We start from the raw sequence: 18043 nt of genomic DNA, 5'->3' as shown, positions 1-18043 counted from the left end.
TTGCTTAAGTGAGCAGAATGATCAGAAAACCCCTGGACAAAGAGGGTAGGGGATGCCTTACAGCCAAATGTGCAACATCATTTCTGGAGGGGAAAAAAATGGCGCTAGTCACAGAAATCAACAGGAAGACGGTGAAATGCATTACTAAATTAGTGAAAGACCATAAAAAACTTGTGGGGCCACTGATGAAAATTCCTGATATGACAGAGAAGACTAGAAAAACTGCCAACATAATATCAGATACTCAGTTCGGCTGGGCCCAAAGATTTCCTCTGAAATGCAAACCATGCTCTGACCTTGGTGAGGCAGCGTTCCCTCCTGAAATGGTCACTGCAGAAGCAGGGCCTCTGGCCGAAGGAGGTCTCTTAAGAGACTACTTTATTAAGGAATTGGCAGGGTTCACTGCACATTTTTATTTTTGGACAAGGCACTACAGTCCATGTAATGAGTCTTCGGCCAAAACGTTTTAGGACGGTGAGTAAAGGAAGTTGGTTCTCCACCATCTGTACGAGCACTTTCATTGGTAGGACCAAAAGAAGGTTAGAGTTTGAGGGGTTTTCCCACCCAGAGGCATGAGCAGAAGTCTAGGAACATTCCGAGTGGGTGCTAATGCGCGCAGGGTTTAAACCAGTAAGGACGACCTCCCCCGCCCCCAACAAACGTAGAAAAATATTACACCTTTTCATACACAAATGGAAGGAGATAAGACAATATGTATGGGTCCTCCAGACTATATTCCGCTTCAGAATAGAATTGTTCAGAATACCATGGTGGAAACCAGTTACCCTTACCTTTTCAAAGGAGAAGCCATCCTCCTAGACTACACAAAGTGCAGTCGTTCCAAAAGAATGTCATAGTTTTGATATTTTTCCTCCTGAGGAGTTTCTTCTGCAACCTTTTTTTTTGGTGGCAAAGAAGAATCAAGGCCACTGACCAGAACTCAATTTGAGGGATTTTAGTCAGTGGTTGGCTTACTGGCATTTCAAAATTGAAGGTATTCATCTTCTCATAAAGTTCTGCTTCCGAAGTGGATGGTCAAACTGGACATGAAAGACTTATCTTGCGAGCTCCATTTTCGTACCACAAAGGTTTGTCCAATTCTTGTGGAAGCATCAGGTGTACAAGTTTGAGGTCTTACCTTTCAGTCTCTCTTTTGCACAGTCTTGTTTCACAAAGGTTTTGAGACCATTGTGGTGATCCTAAGAGCCAGAGGTAGCAGGCTTACTGTCTACCTCAACAATGTCCTGCTTGTGAAGTAAGACCCAATACGTCTAGGCAATGAACTAGACATGGCGATAGGGTTGTTGCAGGATACCAGCTTTGTCATCAATACACAGAATTCGGAACTGACCCCATCCCAAAAGAATGTTCTGGGTTTTGTCAGATAGGAAGAGATTTCTCATTGAGACAGTTAGCCTGGCCAGAAGAACTGTTACCGTCCTCAATACAATTAATCTTATTGGACCGTCTGCATTACAGGGCACTGCAGAGATAGAAGGATTGACATTTGCAAATCACACTAGTTGGTAATGAAATGAACATTCCAACCAACTGCCTGGAGGATTACTGGAGACACTGGCATAACCTGGATCTTTCAGAGCAATCTACTGGTTTAATAAGGAAAGCATGGTCAAACACTACTGTTAAACGATAAAACTACGCATAGCGGAGATGGTCACGTTGGTGTGTGGAACGGAGTTTATATCCCATGGGAGCAAATGCATTACATACTGTGCATTTTCGGTCAGACTTAGCCCATTCAGGGTTGGCTTATCAGACAATTTATGCTTGCAGGTCAGCAATCATTGCAGGATATGTACCTATTCATAGGATACCTGTGGAACAACATCTAATGGTCTGTAGACTGCTAAAGGGTGTACGACTAGCTGACACCGGAGCGCTGATGCAATACGTTCTGGGATGCAAATGTGCTTCTGAGGTTTCTGAAGTCTTAGCAGGATAATGAGATTTTTGTCCAGAAGAGAAATTTCAGTTAAGTTGCCGATGTTACTAGTTCATCTCATGCCAAGCCAGAGGTCAGGGCACTGAACATATCTTCTAGAATTTTGTTTTTTTACGGTATCTCTAAGAACCAAATCGATATTGGTTAAGTAACTAGCAGTTTTGGATAGTCTGAAATTGTGCGTGATACACTGCATTAAAGTCTCTAAAAACATCAATGAAGAACTGAGGCCAGTGGGTGCAAATAAACTGTTGATTTCTTTAAGAAACCATACAAATCTATTCCACCTCCTACAATGGCAAGAATGGTCAATTGGATCATGAATGAAGAAGATATGGATACTTCACATTTTACTTTTGGGGGCCGTTTGGAAGACATTTTGAATGAGGTTGACTGGTCTTCAGATTTTAAAACACTATACAAAACACAGAGACATACATGGTCCATGACACCAATGTAGGTTGTTGGTTCCAAGAGTAACTAGTTTCTGTAACTGGCAACAATAAACTATGCTTAGGACAAAGACCCTCACCCACCATCTGGTGGCATGCTTCATCACAGGATCTCCGAGAGCCAATAACCTACACTGGTCTCAGAGACCATAACCTACACTGGTCTCAGAAACCATGTGCATCTCTTTGTGCTTTGTAGAACTATTGGGGAATGATGCGCATTTGGTCTCTTAAACCTTCCCCTTAGCATGTAGAAATGGTCTTCCGATTAAACATTAAAAAAGTATCCGAGCATAATCTGAGCCTCCGATCCAGTCGTACAAGTTTCCTAGATATCATGAAGGAAGGTTTCAATTCTATGAAGGACACAGAGGTGAGGATTATCCCACCAGGAACTTCAGGGAGGAGTACCACCCAGGGAAAATGTGTATGCCAGAGTACATTGGGTAGTAGTATAGGTCAGTTTATTAATTTCAGTTTATGCAGGCACTGGCTGTTTAAGTTTGAATTTCTTTATAAAGGTAGAAAGGTTGCTCTCAACTATTTTCTATCTTTGGAACGGAGCAACTTCAGGACTGTTAACGGACAGTATGGAAAATTAGAAGCTGGACAAAGGAGTATAAGAAAGAGGACATGCTTTTCCTTGGGGGCTTTTTATATAAACGAAGGGATCCCAGGATTGGTGGAGAATTGTTGGTTGTTTCACGTACTCATGGGAGTCCTAGTCACTGTGTTACAGTGTTATGTTTGGGCTGCTGAACAAATAAAACAGAGAAAGTAATGGATAATGCTTAGCCAAGTGTCCTTAATTGAACTGAAAATTTCCATTACTATGGTTAGGAACTTATACATTCCTCCACTTTAACAAAAAAACGTACATGGATGTGCCCCAATGACAGTGGCACTATAATATATAACAAGGACCCAGATTAATACTTTCCTCGGAAATACCCTTAAACTTGCTAACCCATGTACAAGCCAGTTTGGGTGACTAGTTTACCTTAAACGTACCAGTCAGCAGGAATATTCAAATGTACGATTCTAAATCTTAAAGGGGTTCTCCCGCATTGGCGCATCAGATACAGTCACATTGCCTGAATAATTTAGAAACTATGCTGCCTTTTAGGTACCTTTTCCTAGTGACAACCTTTTTTTATTGGTTCATTAATTCACATCCTCTTCAGATTCTAGTTTGGTTTTACACAATCCTTGCAGTGTCTCAGCTCAGAGTAGCACTCGTAAGACAAATGGGTGAGAGGCCCAGCTGGACACTCACACTCAGGGATAACTTGCTTTTTTCCATCACACTTCTCACATTTATGCCAATCTCTAGAAAATGGACTAGCCATGAGGTTCCTGTCACCATCGCGCGTTCCCAGCAGTCATGAAGAGACTGAGCCAGGGTTCTCCCACTTCGCACAAAAGAACTTGCGCCACCTCCGGATGTAACTTGCATTCCTAATTCGCAAGGTATCTACGGCTTAAATAGTCCGCTCTGGCATCCGCGTCACAGTGAGATGCGCAAAGCCTCCTGGCATAAGGTCCACAAACCCACTCTGCTCTGCTGGTTACATGATCACACGGAGATGGTGCTACCTGTGAGTACCTGCACCAGCTTCCCTTTTATAAATAGCAGGAAGGCTTTCAACGCCAAGCGGATGGCTCTCAGTTCCAGAAAGTTGATATGAAGCCGGGCTTCTGAGGAAGGCCAGATGTCACTGATCTCCACCTCTTCCAGATGGCCTCTTCAACTCAGGAGCAGTGCATCAGTCACCGCTGTGAGCTCTGGGTGTGGTAAGAAGAGGAGTCCGCCACTGACCCAATTTCAGTACGGCAGCCACCACTGCAGATCTTGAACAGTACCCTCTGAAATATTGACCAGATGGGAAGGATTTTCCTGGTGTTGCGCCCACGACAAAGCCTGCATATGCCATCTGGCATGCTTGCCCAGTTGGATATAGAAGGCCATCAGACCCACAAGCCTCGGAGTCATCCTCAGTGAGATCAAGGACTGATTTTGAAAGACAAGCTCATAGCTCAGATATTCTGGACTCTCTTCTCCGGTGACAGGCATGAAACTGTGCTGTGTTTAGAATGGCTTAGATGAAGGGGAGCATCTGTGAAGGAGTCGGGCACGAATTGGCATGTTGATAGTGAATCTAAGCGATGTTAGGAGGTTCAAGGTAGTATGGAGGTGGGAGTCTACTACCTGGAACGAGCACGTCTTTAACAGCTAGTCGTTGAGGGCGAGAAAGGAACCCCTGCCCTCCAAAGACATGCCGCAATCAAAGCCAAGACTCTCCTTAACACCTGAGGGTTGCTAGTAAGGCCAAAGGGAAGCACAGTGAACTGAAGGTTAGTAGCCTAATGCGAAACACAAGTAACGCCTGTGGGTCCGCAGGCGGGGTTGTGAAAATAAGTATCCTGCAGGTCCAAGGGTCCATCCAGTCTCCAGGGTTAAGCGCAGGCAGGACCAGGGCGACAATCTTAAAAACTTATCCTTTTTCAGAAAGGCATTGAGAGGCCAAAGGTCTTATATACGATGGAGACCCCTATCCTTTTTCAGCACCAGGAAGTAGGAGGAATAACAATCATCTGGTGTCTGGGCCTTCTCTATGTCACCTATGGCCCACCGTCAGCTGTTCTGAGGATGGTGGTAGGTGCAGCAGTTTTCCAAGAATTGGTATAGCCTAACCCCTCTGAACAATTTATAGTACCCAACTGTTTGCAGTGATTGCCTGCCACTCTGGCAGCACGTGTTGGATCGTGCCACCGACAAGGTGGCTGTGTGCCTACAAGGGCAAGCTAAAAAGGCAAGGAGGGGAGAGCAGCAGGGGGTGTGTGGAAGACTGGGCTGCCCACTGTCCCTGTTGCCATCTCCAGTGGGTAACGCCAACACGGCCAAGAAAGGGCTGTGTTGTTGTCTCTATGGGGTTGCTCACAGTATTGGGAGCAGCTACAAAGTTCACGTAGGGCAAGTTTGCTGGTTTGGCTGGCATGCCCAAGTAGCAAAATGTTGCCATGCTATCTTTAAAGTGCTCTTGAGTAGTCTGACCTCTCTTAAAACAGTTGGGAACCATCGGATGGCATGTCCACTCACTATGAAAGAAATGCCCCCCAGAATCGTTTTTTGGGGAATCGTCGGGGCAATTCCCGCCCGAGAACGAGACCTGCCCAAGCGAGGAACTACCGTCCTGCTCAGGGCCAACCCCAGATGTATGTACAGACCAGGCAACAACAGTACTGGAGAACATAAGGGGCATCCCTGTATTCAACCTCTCTAGTAAAGAAATAGACCATCTATCTTCGGACTTATTAGCTAGAGGTCTGACATTTGTACCTTCGGCCAACTTTAACAAATTCGAATTTATGAAGGATTTACAATAATTTTTCAGGAAAATTCACTTAAAGAAATTCTTTGCCGATCGCCCTTCCCCTGAAGAAGATCTAAATTCATTGGGTTTAAAACCCCCATCTTCTTTTACCCCTTCGCTAGAAACAGTAGGGAGTGAGGTTGAAATCTTTGAAAAGGCGGTCATGAGAAAAATGGAAAAAATTATTCGATATGTACCGATACCGAATTCTAATCTATCCCCTCGAGAGAGAGAGAGATCTTGACTAACTTGGAACAAGACAGAAGCTTGACTATCAAACCCTGGGACAAGGGAGGGGGGATTGTCATCTTTGATACTACCACCTATATCAATAAGATGACAGCCCTACTCTCATCGTCTGATCATTACTCCAAGGTGAACCGTAACCCTGAACCCAAACTCAAAACTCATATCTTGAGAATTGTAGAGGAAGCGTGTGAAGAAGGATACATCTGCCAACAGGAGGCAGAGTTCCTAACGCCCAGCTTCACCAGACTCCCCATCATTTACGGGGTCCCTAAAACCCATAAAGACACCAAGGATCCCCCCTGAGACCCATAGTCTCCACCATCGGGGCGGCGACTGAACCCCTGTCCAAGTATCTAGACAAATTCCTCAAGCCGATGGTAAGCGATCTGGACTCTTTTGTAAAGGATACGGGCCACTTCATTGAAAGAATAGAAGGGATTCCATTCTTTGAGGACAGGGAAATCCTCGTTACCCTGGATGTGGAATCCTTGTATTCCAACGATCCCGCAGAAGGGAGCTTTTGAAACGATTGAAAAAAATCCTAAGTTACACCCCTGAGATCCAAAATGCCACCTTTATTCTCCAATGCCTAAAGATAGTTCTCTATGAGAACTACTTTGAATTCAATGGCACCACATACAAACAAATACGAGGAGTTAGCATGGGGGCCAGTTGTGCCCCCAGTGTCGCTTGCTTGTATGGGGGTGAGTTCGAAAGGATCAACATCTATAATGAACTGGCCCCCTTCCATGAAAATGTTAAAATGTGGTCTTGTTTTTATCGACGACATATTTTTCATATGGAAGGGGGACCAGGAATCATTAAACGAATTCCTACTCTGGCTCAATGCGGCTGATCCCCATCTACATTTTACCCTACATTCCAGCAGAACCAGGATTGAATTCCTGGACATATGGGTAGAACATAGGCAAAACCAACTTAGTGTTTCTCTGTATACTAAGCCAACCGCCAGGAACACGTTGCTACAGTATGGTAGCTTCCATCCCCGGTATCAGAGAGATAGTATACCTTACAGCCAGTTTCTTTGAATCCGAAGAAACTGTACTGACATCGGGGATTTTTTTTTACAACAAGCAGACACCCTGAAAGAGAAACTGAAGCATCGAGGGTATCCACCCAGGCTAATCAAGGACTCCTTCAAGAGAGCGAGATACACTGGTAGGGAACACATGTTTGGACCTCAACAAAAAACCTGCAATGCTCAACTGGTGTGCATTATAAAACATTCTGAATTGAATCACAAAGTTCGCCAAGTAATTAACTCAAACTGGCACCTACTTAATTTGAAAAATAATATCCCCCTTGTCAAACCGATCTTTGCCTTCAAAAGAAACAAAAACCTGAAAAACCATTTGGTGAAAGGCAAACTCCAGGAGGCATTACCTACCATCCAGTCTGGCATTGGGAATTTGGACCCCGTCTATGGCAATCACCAATGCGGCACCTGCCAGGCCTGCCCCCTAGCCATTGTGGGGGACACCATTGCGATCTGCGATCGTAAGATCTGTGGCACGAAACAAGAGACTGACCAACTGCCGCACCTCCAATGTCATCTATGTGATTCTGTGCCCCTGCGGCTTGCCGTATGTGGGTGAAACAGGCAGGGAATGCAGTTTACGCATAGGGGAGCACAAATCTAATATTAGAAATGGAAAAACTTCAGCCCCCATTGTCAGTCACTGGATCAAAATGAATCACCAAGAAAAAGACCTGAGATGGTTCATCTTAGAAAAGATTCTCCCAGGGAAGGGAATGAATCCTACTGCCCTCCGTAAGAAACATGAGGTGTACTGGATTTTTTTGCTCCAATCTGTCCAAAAAGGCCTCAACGAGGAATGCCCATGGAATCAAGCCATTATCTGAGCGTCCACCTCCTCCTCGGAGTTATAGTCGTCATTCCCTTGAAAGTCCTGGTGGGGACTCCGTACTACTCTGAAATTAGTTCTATATTGAAATAGCGTATGTACCTTTAGTGCTACATCGACCTCCATTATTGTGACGCTTCTCCCTCTATCTATTCCACCTCTGGGCTGTTTTAACGGTTTCTGCCCACAAAGGGGAAATACATTGGATACCGAAATGAATCCAAACACCCAACTTCGATGTGCCATCATTTTTGGAAAATAAACTCGATTTTTATTCTTTCATTTCCGATATCGTCTTGTGTCCAAATGGGATTATAGATATGGAAACTAACTCAGAAAGGGCTTTACCTTCAAGAAAACCATAGGGACGCATCATAAAAACTGTATGCGCCCACATCTAGTCCGTCGTCCGTTACCCTTTCCTCCTTGGATCTAGAATCGTTCCGGAAGGAATAGAAAAAAGAAAAAAACTTCCCCTTTAGTCCCCTGTCTATTACCATTAACGCCCAGCTGAAACGCATCCCGCAGCTTTTTAAAAAAGCAGAGCAGCGAGGAGTGGGGACACGGCCTCCCTAAATGAGGTGGCGGCTCGGTTTGACGACTGTATGAGATCGGAGCAGCATGTAAGTTATGAGATCGCCACCCTGCGCGTGCTAGAGCGTGATAGAGCTCCGTAGATATTCTGAACTGGAGCGACTACTTAGCCCCTCATAGTTTGCCTTATACTCAGCGTTTTTTACTGTGGGACTAATCGCTACCGTTTATACAGCGTCCTTTAGTGTGGGGCTTACTATTACTGGCGCCCACAATCGCCGATAACCTCCGTACTTGTGATTGACCGTGCATTGTTTATCTTTTATCATTTCTCAGATCGCACATGTTGTTTGTTTTTCATTAGACGGAGATCCTGACCCAGTAACATAGTTGGGTGCCGCGCCCCTATCAGGACATTTAAACTGAGAGAAACGATCGTGTTTTACACAGAGGTAAATCACCATCTTCCTTATTGAGCTTATCACGGAGTGCTATTTTTGCAGCTTGCGATTTCCCTTTTGACGGAATCATGTGTATTCCCTGTCGCAGCCTGAAAGCACGGGCTGAACCCATCTCTAATTCACATTTATCTTCACCCCATCTAGAAATAGGAGACGATCTCCTTCTTATCTATTTGGATAACAAACAGCGTTGATCCTGAGGCTCGAGGACTTCATCCTTAGTCACACTAACAGGTAAATAACCGTTACTCTGACCCCCCCTTCTGTTTCCAGAAACCATCTTTTTCTCTTGAGGAAGTCTAGATGGCCATGCATAACGAGAGAATGTGATGCTACCCCTCCCCTCGTCTTTTCACACCTTTACCTAATAATATCCTAACTCTTTTTTATAGGAACCGCTATCTTGGGAAGACCTTACTGCCTCTGATCTACCTATAAATTTTGAGACTGATTCCTCCTATCTGTTTAAGCTCAGCCTCCTGTGATACAAACTAGTGAATATCCCAGGTAATACTGCTTGGCTATTTATGTTTTAAATATCCGCAGAACAGAGTCCCGATCTCGTGATTATCCCAGATCGGTGACTCTTTTTCACTAAATGTACGTGTTGATGGTATTGTTTCTTCTTAGGAGTGTATTCAAGCCCTTCTGGGCCCTCCTATAAATGACTCTAAGTGGTAAACAAGTGTAGTCAATTCTAACCCACACTACACAGTACCCACTGACTGAGATCAAGACTGGTTTGTTCCATATGTAAGCCCCCTGATACTAGTGTAAAGATACAGATTAGAAGCGATTAAAACCATGAGATTGTTCGGGAGAGTACCCTCTCCAGCCCCTCCTTTTCCAAGAAAGGGATAGAATAAGAAAGAATGTGCTCTCCCTTAGCGCCCTATATAGAGGGATTCCCTACCTGTGAAACTTAACGAAGTAAATGAACCTAGGTGTATAATAAGAGAGATGAATGAATGTGAGATGGATGAATGTAGAGAACTTAATGGAGAAATCCCCCAATTCCCTGTGAGCCTAAGGAGGTTTTTCAACCAGATGATAATAAATTTATGAATACTTATGGAAACCCTCATGGACCAGGATACTCAATGCCTTTTTAAAAAAAAAACATGATGATACTGTAATAATAAATCAATAGGAAATAATCACACTTAGATTAACTGTTTTGATTATCGTGTAGTTTTTCTACTAAATGTATATATTTACAACCCAAAAAAAACTCTATCACAGTGTTGTTCCCCCTCCCCACGGTACCTCCTGGCCCTGATGAAGGTGTGGCCTGACTTGGCCGCTTCACCTAAACGCGCGAAGGCGTCCATGGTGTTGAAGACAGTGATCCTTGTAATCTGTTGGATCGGCCTTTTTCTATGTAATCTAGCCTCCTTGTATCTGAAGTGTATTTCCACCTGACCTTGTATTCAGGCATTTGTGTACCATGATTTGGTTTTTAACTAGAGCAAAGTAGTATGAATGATGCTGTATGACTGTCTTGATTGAGGATTGATGAGGTATGTGTGGTTATGTGCGGGACCTCACTGTGAATTATGAAATATTTATGAATTGCTATTTTTGTATGATGAACTGGTCTATTTACCAGAGATTGAATTAACTGTAATTTTGTGTGTTCTAATTGATAAAAATGAAAAAATAAAAGAGAAAAATGGACTTTATACAAATGTTGTAATTGTCTAACTCTGCATTGCTCTCTGGTCCATAAAGGTATTTAAGTAATTGGGACCCTAGTATAGGGCCTTTCTATCCACGGCAGGGTTCCACCTTTCTTACAGATGTCCATAAGATTGGCCCGAACGTCTTAAGAAGAGCCAGCTGAACACATCCAAGCATGTCTGAGAATGGCTGCGCTAGTGCCAATATCCTTACTGATGGAGCCAGTAGTATCCAGATCACAGCAAATGGTGAACTTGGCTGCATTACATCAATTCTGCATGGCCTGAGAAAGAATCGCCCAGGTCTTTGCCAACACTATGGGCAACATTTGGGTCACCAAGTCCCGCAAGCATGTGCATTATAACCTAAAAGGCAGGTGGCATTCATGGAATCAACAACCAAAATTGTAGAGGAGAAATCCCTCTTACTAAAGGTCTCTATTCTCTTCAATTTCATGGCAGGAGTCGCCACGTTTGGGTTCACTCTGCTGCCGAAAGCCTGCATCACAAAGCTTTCAGGAGTCTGGTGCTGAGTGAGGAAAAGCAGGGTTGCCTGGAGCAGGGCATTGAAGTCTGGCGATGCACAGACAAGCCTCTGCAAAGTTTGAGTATATGATTGTATCTCGGAGAGCCTCAATAAATGGGAGAAGAGCATCAGAACTCAACTGGTCAGGCTGCAAACTTTAGTGAGAATATTGATTTTAACCTCCTGAGCATAAAGGTGAAGATAAAGGACCTCCACTGCTCTTTTTAGAAGCATTGCAAAGGTGGTGCTTTCTTCTAAGGTAGGCCGCCTGGGGGTTGGTCTGAGTCAGAAGGGTGATAAAAGCGTTGAAGCTCAGAGAGAGAAGCATGCGGCCTCAATCAAGGTCTAAGCGGCGCAGTTTCTGCATTCAACAAGACCATGGGTTCGCTGTCACCGCCTCGAGTAGACAGCATCGGCGGGTCACGTTCCGGCATGGGTTATGGGGTGGGGGGGGGGGGGGGGGGAAACAGGTACCGAAGTCCGTCTACAGCCCTGAACAGATGCATAGCAACCACCTGGAGCAGAGGTCAAACCCGCCAGCGGAAGCCCAAATGGAAAGCCTCTCAGCTTGATGGAACCAATAAGCATTCCAGAGGGACCCTTAAAATGCCAAAAGGGAGCCGCATAGCATTGTGGAAAATCCTCCATTCGCTGCAGTATTGCAGTCAGGTCTGGAAACTCAGAGTGACGCAGGATCAGGATCGGCATTGACTTCCAAGTAAACAGACTTCTTAAGTATGACCTGGAGGCAAGATGATGTCCTCACGCCTACTCGGGGGAAGAAGAGTGGCGAGAACATGGCAGAGTCCCTCTTGGACTTCTTGTTTTTCTTTCCAGAGGAGTTAGAGCGCGAATAAAGCCAGTCACTGCAGCGACCTAGACAATTGGATAGGCACTCATATACCTTTAGACCTCGACTGATCCTGGTTGCGGGGTGCCTTGCGGTGCTTCATCACGAACAGCTTAGCTTCCCATCTTGAATGGCCTTCAGGTGCATCAAGGTGCAACCACTGCAGGCCTAAGAGTGATGATGTGACCCTAGGCACCACAGCCAAACCACATGTGGGTCTGTCACAGACATTTGTTTGTGACATTCCCTGCAGGGTTTAAACCCTGTAGACTTGGGACATTTTGCACAATTGAAAGTTTGTGACTATGTGGCATAGAAGGAAAGGAACTGATATATAGGCCTGTGCATGTCCCATGAGGAGGAGAAGCAGCAGCAGCAGCAGCAGCAGTGTGGCGCTGCCAGCACCACCTGTCGGCATACAGGGACTCTGCTGAAAACATTACATATCCGGTCTGCTAGTTGGGGGGGAAGTATTCTTAAGGTGAGGAATCTGAAGTTAAAAGTCTCCATCAGAATCATCACATACCCAGTGCTTCTTACAGAAGAGTTCTGGGCCTCAATGCTACAACCGTGTCTACCACAACTCTAGGTTTCCAAAATGCAGTTTGAATGTCCAAAGGGGAAGAAAGAACACTGTGTTGAGTGAAACAGATGCATCTATTTTAGGGGGTGTGTATAACTAGGACCATGGCACAAACTGCATGAAGACTATCCTGCAACCAACCAGCACAGTGCTTAAACTGCCTGCAGTTTTTCACCTTTAGGATAAAAATCCCTAGCTCCTTTTACAGTCAAAAAGGTCCTAATACAAAGGTTTCATGTGTAAATACTGTAGTCGAAATTTCCACATGCAAAAATATTCATTCATCCACAGTTCAACAAACAAGATATCCTAAAGTTAAGTATAGGTATGTATACTTTAAATATACTTAACTTCATAAGTTCTTACATTGAAGCGATATTGGGGATACATCCTTTTTCCGGATGATAATTTGTTCCTGCTGTAGTGGTTTAACATCTCGAACCACACACAATTCATTATCACATATAGGTTAAAGTAGTTTATATCTCTTCATATTTCCTATCAGCAATATATTTTAGCATCACAGCATTTACCTTCACTCATAGATACATCGGATTGCGGCTCCTTCTTCAATGATGTTTCTAACTCTTCACAAGTTTCATTTTGTAAGTCACTGGTTTCCATCATATGTGAGGTGTCAACAGCTTCATCAGTCTTATTTTCTGAATTACTGCTAGTTTTCAAAGAAAGATTCACATCAATAGTGTTACTTTCTAATGTCTTTTTTCCCACTGGTAACTTTGCATCCAAATTTTCTGAAGTTTTACTTTCAGATTTTATTTTTCTCATCTTCAGTGCAGAGTTTAAATCTTCCAAAGTTTTACTTTCAATAATACCATGCTCCTTCTTTAGTGAAGTGTCCAAATCTTCAAATCTTTTACTTTCAGTGTTGGCTTGTGCCATGTCACACAAATAAACATCAATTGGTCCTTTTGAGCTCTTAATATGCACTTCTATGCAATTCTGTAAAATTCAAATATTTATTAAGTTAATGGGGTGTCAAAAGAAGTATTATTTCTAAATAAATTAGACATATTACATCAAAAGTACAGTTATGCTGTGTACATATAAAATAATTAATAGCAAGGAAGTTCAAAGTTAGAGTTACTAACAAATGCCTTTTTGCCCAGATTTTTCAATTCAGGATTAGTGATGCTTCTTTCTGAGCGCCAATTCAGAAAACAACACACATTCAACAGCATACAAATATGTTATGACAACAAAGTGCTGGGTTTACCTACAACCTACTCCCACCTTTAACAATAACCATTACAAACATATTAGCGAATAGCTGGGGAATCGCAGCCCATTGAATAACCCTTTCTTAAATTTTTATTGTGGTGATAAAAGCCCAACAAATCGAAGACTGCGCACACCTAAGAGAGAAACCCTTTTGAGAAATGCAATATGAAACCGAAATCAAAAACGATTGTTTTAGCCACGGTCATAGACGTTAAGAAAAAAGTGGTTAACAAATTTCAGTTGGCACTTGTAACTAGTACCTTGGTTATGATCTGTCCTGAAACAGAAATGATTGTAAACAAAAAGGGGTTCCCCAGAAAGTGAAAATAATTTCTAAATCAGGGAGAAAATTGCAATTGAGTACAAAACATTTAGGAAATTCAATACTAAGTGGACCTTGGAGATTTCTCCATCAATGTAACCTATGCCAGATGCTTATACTGTACAAAAATATTTTTATTCTTATTCAACACAATAAATATATTTTACTTTTTTCATCATTTTGTTTTTTTAATACTTTTATTTCATTTTAATATTCAAAAATTGAATAAAGCTTATCATGTCATTCCTTTGGTGTTATGTTATAACCTAATCCTATCCACACTCACATTCATTCACTATTTGTCTGACAAAATTGATATAATACAAAAATGATAATAAATGATAAACAATATTCAGATTGTAACGTAACATGAAATGTATAACAATTTAGTAGGGATACGGTTTCATCAATAGGGATATGAGCTCTGTTTCAATCGAGGAACACACTCAACGTAATCATGGCTAAGATTAGTGATGGCTTCCTGATGAAGGCTTTGAGCGTTCATCAGGAAGCCATGTATGGTGTGAATCCTTGTAACTGGAGCTTGACAATATAATCTCAAAGAGAAGGACCGAATCCTTTGCGTAATATAAATGGTCTATGGACCAAAATAGATGGTTTTCTAATAATCCAGTCATGATTAAAAGAAGAAATGCAGTAATATCTAAATTGTTTAAGTTCACGACCATCCAATTGTTGGTGCTCCTTTCTCTGCCAAAAGTTATGTGATTTACTGGTCAGCAGCTTGCCAGTCCCAAGTTTTCAGGCTGCCTCGGAGTCCCATTCTTGACAGCAGGGGGCCACGCCGGTACCGCATATAGCGTCCAGTTCAGTGGTCCCGTTTGCGATGCTTTGTACTAAACTGAAACAGGAATGAGCCACCACCTTTTCTTGTTTATATCTGGTGTTATCTTCTTTGGCTCCCTGAACAATGCCCATCCCCTGTTCCTGCCTCACTATCTAAAATATCTTTATTCAAGTGTTCACATCTTTCAGGGTAGCAGAAAAGATGTTCTTACTCATAAATTATATACATTTTTCCAGTTAAAAAAATCACTTTTAAACCCTTGTGGAGAAATTTCGGGTCATAAATTGTTTCTAAAGTTGCTTCTTTTATTAGCACAGATCAAAATTAAATATTTAGTTACAAAAAAGATCACAATATGTAAAATTGTCTCTAAAACAATAGCTAGACAGGAGTTGATAAGATCATTCAAGTTCTGATATTGAATGACATTAGTAGGTTAAATCTAAGAACTTCATCAATTTACCAATAAAACCACTATCAGTTGTAGAAAAGCGATAGTTGAATAGTTAATCACTGTCAGATCAATAAATGACTTTTTAAAAACACATTTTTTAGATATTTCCTCCTAATATCAAGGAAGGCTGAGCATACACAGATTAAGTGTTTAATAGAATTAACCTTATAACTACACAACCTGCAAAGATTAGATGGCAAACGCTGGGTTCCAAGTTCCCTCAAACTGAAATATTTGGATATAGAGTAGTCGGGACCTTAAATACTTCTTTTTCCAAGCAGGCTTCAGTGACAAGATCAGATAATGCTGTTTAGAGTTGGAATAGGTTTCCAAAATATATCTGCCATATCTGGAAGACTGGAGAAAGTGGAGTTTAATTTGCCATTTCTTTTCAGGTCATTCTTCACTTGATATTAATGATTTGATCACGAGGTATAGGCTAGCTTGTTAAATGGCAGCAGATTGTTCTCAATTTTATTTTGAACCTTCGAGGCTTAGGTCTAAATGGGAGCCTCTGGTTTCAGACATTTCCTCAAATATAACACAATTATACTTGGCTTTTAAGCAGGTACCAATATAATGTGAAAGGGTACCCGCCTGAAGGGTGACTAAAGAGGGAAGTGACAGCTCTAAACATAGCTTCCTCTGGAATGATGATAAATATATTAAAACCTATAAAGCCATGCAAGTAAATGTTAATTAAAGTATTGTTTAAAATAATGGAGGCATTTAAGAGGACTGGAATGAGTTTGGCTTCTGTAACGTACACGGATTGGTCTAAAGGCCCGCTCCATGTAGATGTTTCCAAATCTGTGAAGAGAAGAGAATTCACCACCACGTTCACCTTCTGTGTCTTCTTTGCAATATGGACACCCCATGCCAATTTGTTGCCCATAGTCGGACCCAGGTATTTATAATTAGTTACTTGCTCAATAAAACTTCTGTTGACTTCCCATTCTACTTTTCTTAGATTTTACAAAATGAAAGGATTTACATTTTTCCTAAAAGCTTCCCAAAGTAATTGGTCTGAGCAGTTGGTATTGTAAACCGCCTGGCATCAAAGAAAAGAGGATATAATCTGCTTATGCTAGATATGAAATTGGCTTCAAAGCAAGCTTGTGGCGAGACCCCTTGGTTTATCGAGATAGGAGGGCAAATCTGCTGTGTAGAGGGGAAAAAAAGCAAAAGGTGCTAAAATGCATTCTTTATTTGGACCGCTAAAGGTGCCCAGCCTTGGTGATAATGTTTTCTCTGCAAGTTGTACTTGAAGCGAGGAGTCTTCATGAAACAATACCAAAAAAATCAGACAAAGAATCAGGCCTGAAACTGGTATGATTAAATGGTAATAAGTGTAAGGCAACAGCACAATCGAAGATTTTGTTCAGCTAGAACTTTTCAAACAATATCCCTTCAGCATCTAAAAGTATGATTAGCAGGTAGCTTTTAGCGTCTCTGCGGGGACCTTTTTAAAACAGAGGATGAATTATGGACCTGCTCCAAGAAAGAGGGATTTGGCCTATATGGAGAATTGTTGAAAATAAATTGAATAAAAGTGGACTTCAAAGACATGATCTAAATATTAGATATTGGACTGGAATTCCATTTAGTTCTCACACTATAAAGGATTTGACTCTTTTAATCATTAGGTATATTTCCTTCTTCGTAAAACTCAGATACATGTACGTATAAATTGGCAGACAGATCTTATCGCAAACACAACAAGATGGACGGAGTGCTGAAACTTTTTAAACACTCACTTTGGTCAAGAGATCTGGGTTAAATCCATCGCTCTTTTGCTAACCATGCCACCTCAGTTTGGACTCAGTCATTTGCAAATCGGTCTTGACCCTGCTCCCCATGGTAACAGTCGAGCCTGAACTGCCAGGCCAGGTCCTCCCTTGACCGGAAACAGGCACCTTGGGACGCGTTTCGGGGTATCATCCCTCATCAGCCAGGCTAACTTGAATCCAGTGGCACAGCAAGCAAGGGATCCATGTATGAGCATAACCGTGGCCACTTAGGGTAAACATAGCAAACACAACAAGATGATGGACCGGAGTGCTGAAACTTTTTAAACATTCACCCCCAGCCGATGGATTTAACCCAGATCTGTAACTGGGGGGTGAATGTGACAGTATTTAGCATTCTGTACATCATCTTTTGTGCTGCTATTGACTGATCTTATCACCGAGACTGGAAATATGGTAAAAGGGACATAGGAATCTAAGGCTGTTTAATGAGAGCCCGTTCCATGGACCACTATATTTAAAAACATTTTTAATTAAGAATCTTTTGACCTAACAGCTGAGGACAAATGAGCCCACAATGCTTCTTGACGAGATCTCTAAATTCTTTTTACCATGTTATACGGTTTATTCTCCTCTTGAATCAGTTTATCCCATTCAGAGGATGACGTATTCCTCTGGAGTAGCCTCATCTGTTTTCAATGTAATCTTTTTGGCGTCTGTCTTGAATTATTGTTTATCCACCATTGAAATCTTTCCCTAATTTGAATATTTTTGTAAATAGAACATTGAAAACTGCATTCAAGAACAGTTCTGATCCTTTAATCCAGTCTAACACGTTATTACGTTGCAATACGTCTGTATTGTGACATTTTGTTATAAAGCTTTGTCATTTTAACAAAGCCATTTTTGTGT

The 18043-nt window shown here is 42.2% G+C and overlaps 1 protein-coding gene across 1 annotated transcript in view; it reads right to left on the bottom strand.

The window, feature by feature from the left end:
• Positions 1–18043, bottom strand: part of E2F6 (E2F transcription factor 6) — a 236613-nt gene that overhangs the window by 41623 nt on the left and 176947 nt on the right. Inside the window, exon 6 of the mRNA XM_078647792.1 lies at positions 13091–13520. Within this exon, the coding sequence (XP_078503918.1) occupies positions 13091–13520 (430 nt within the window). The remainder of the gene's footprint in view (positions 1–13090; positions 13521–18043) is intronic.

The sequence above is a fragment of the Lissotriton helveticus genome, chromosome 6 (genome assembly GCF_964261635.1).
Source record: "Lissotriton helveticus chromosome 6, aLisHel1.1, whole genome shotgun sequence".
NCBI lineage: Eukaryota > Metazoa > Chordata > Amphibia > Caudata > Salamandridae > Lissotriton > Lissotriton helveticus.
Note: the sequence above shows the minus strand (reverse complement) of the source record. Positions and strands in the feature narration are given on the sequence as shown.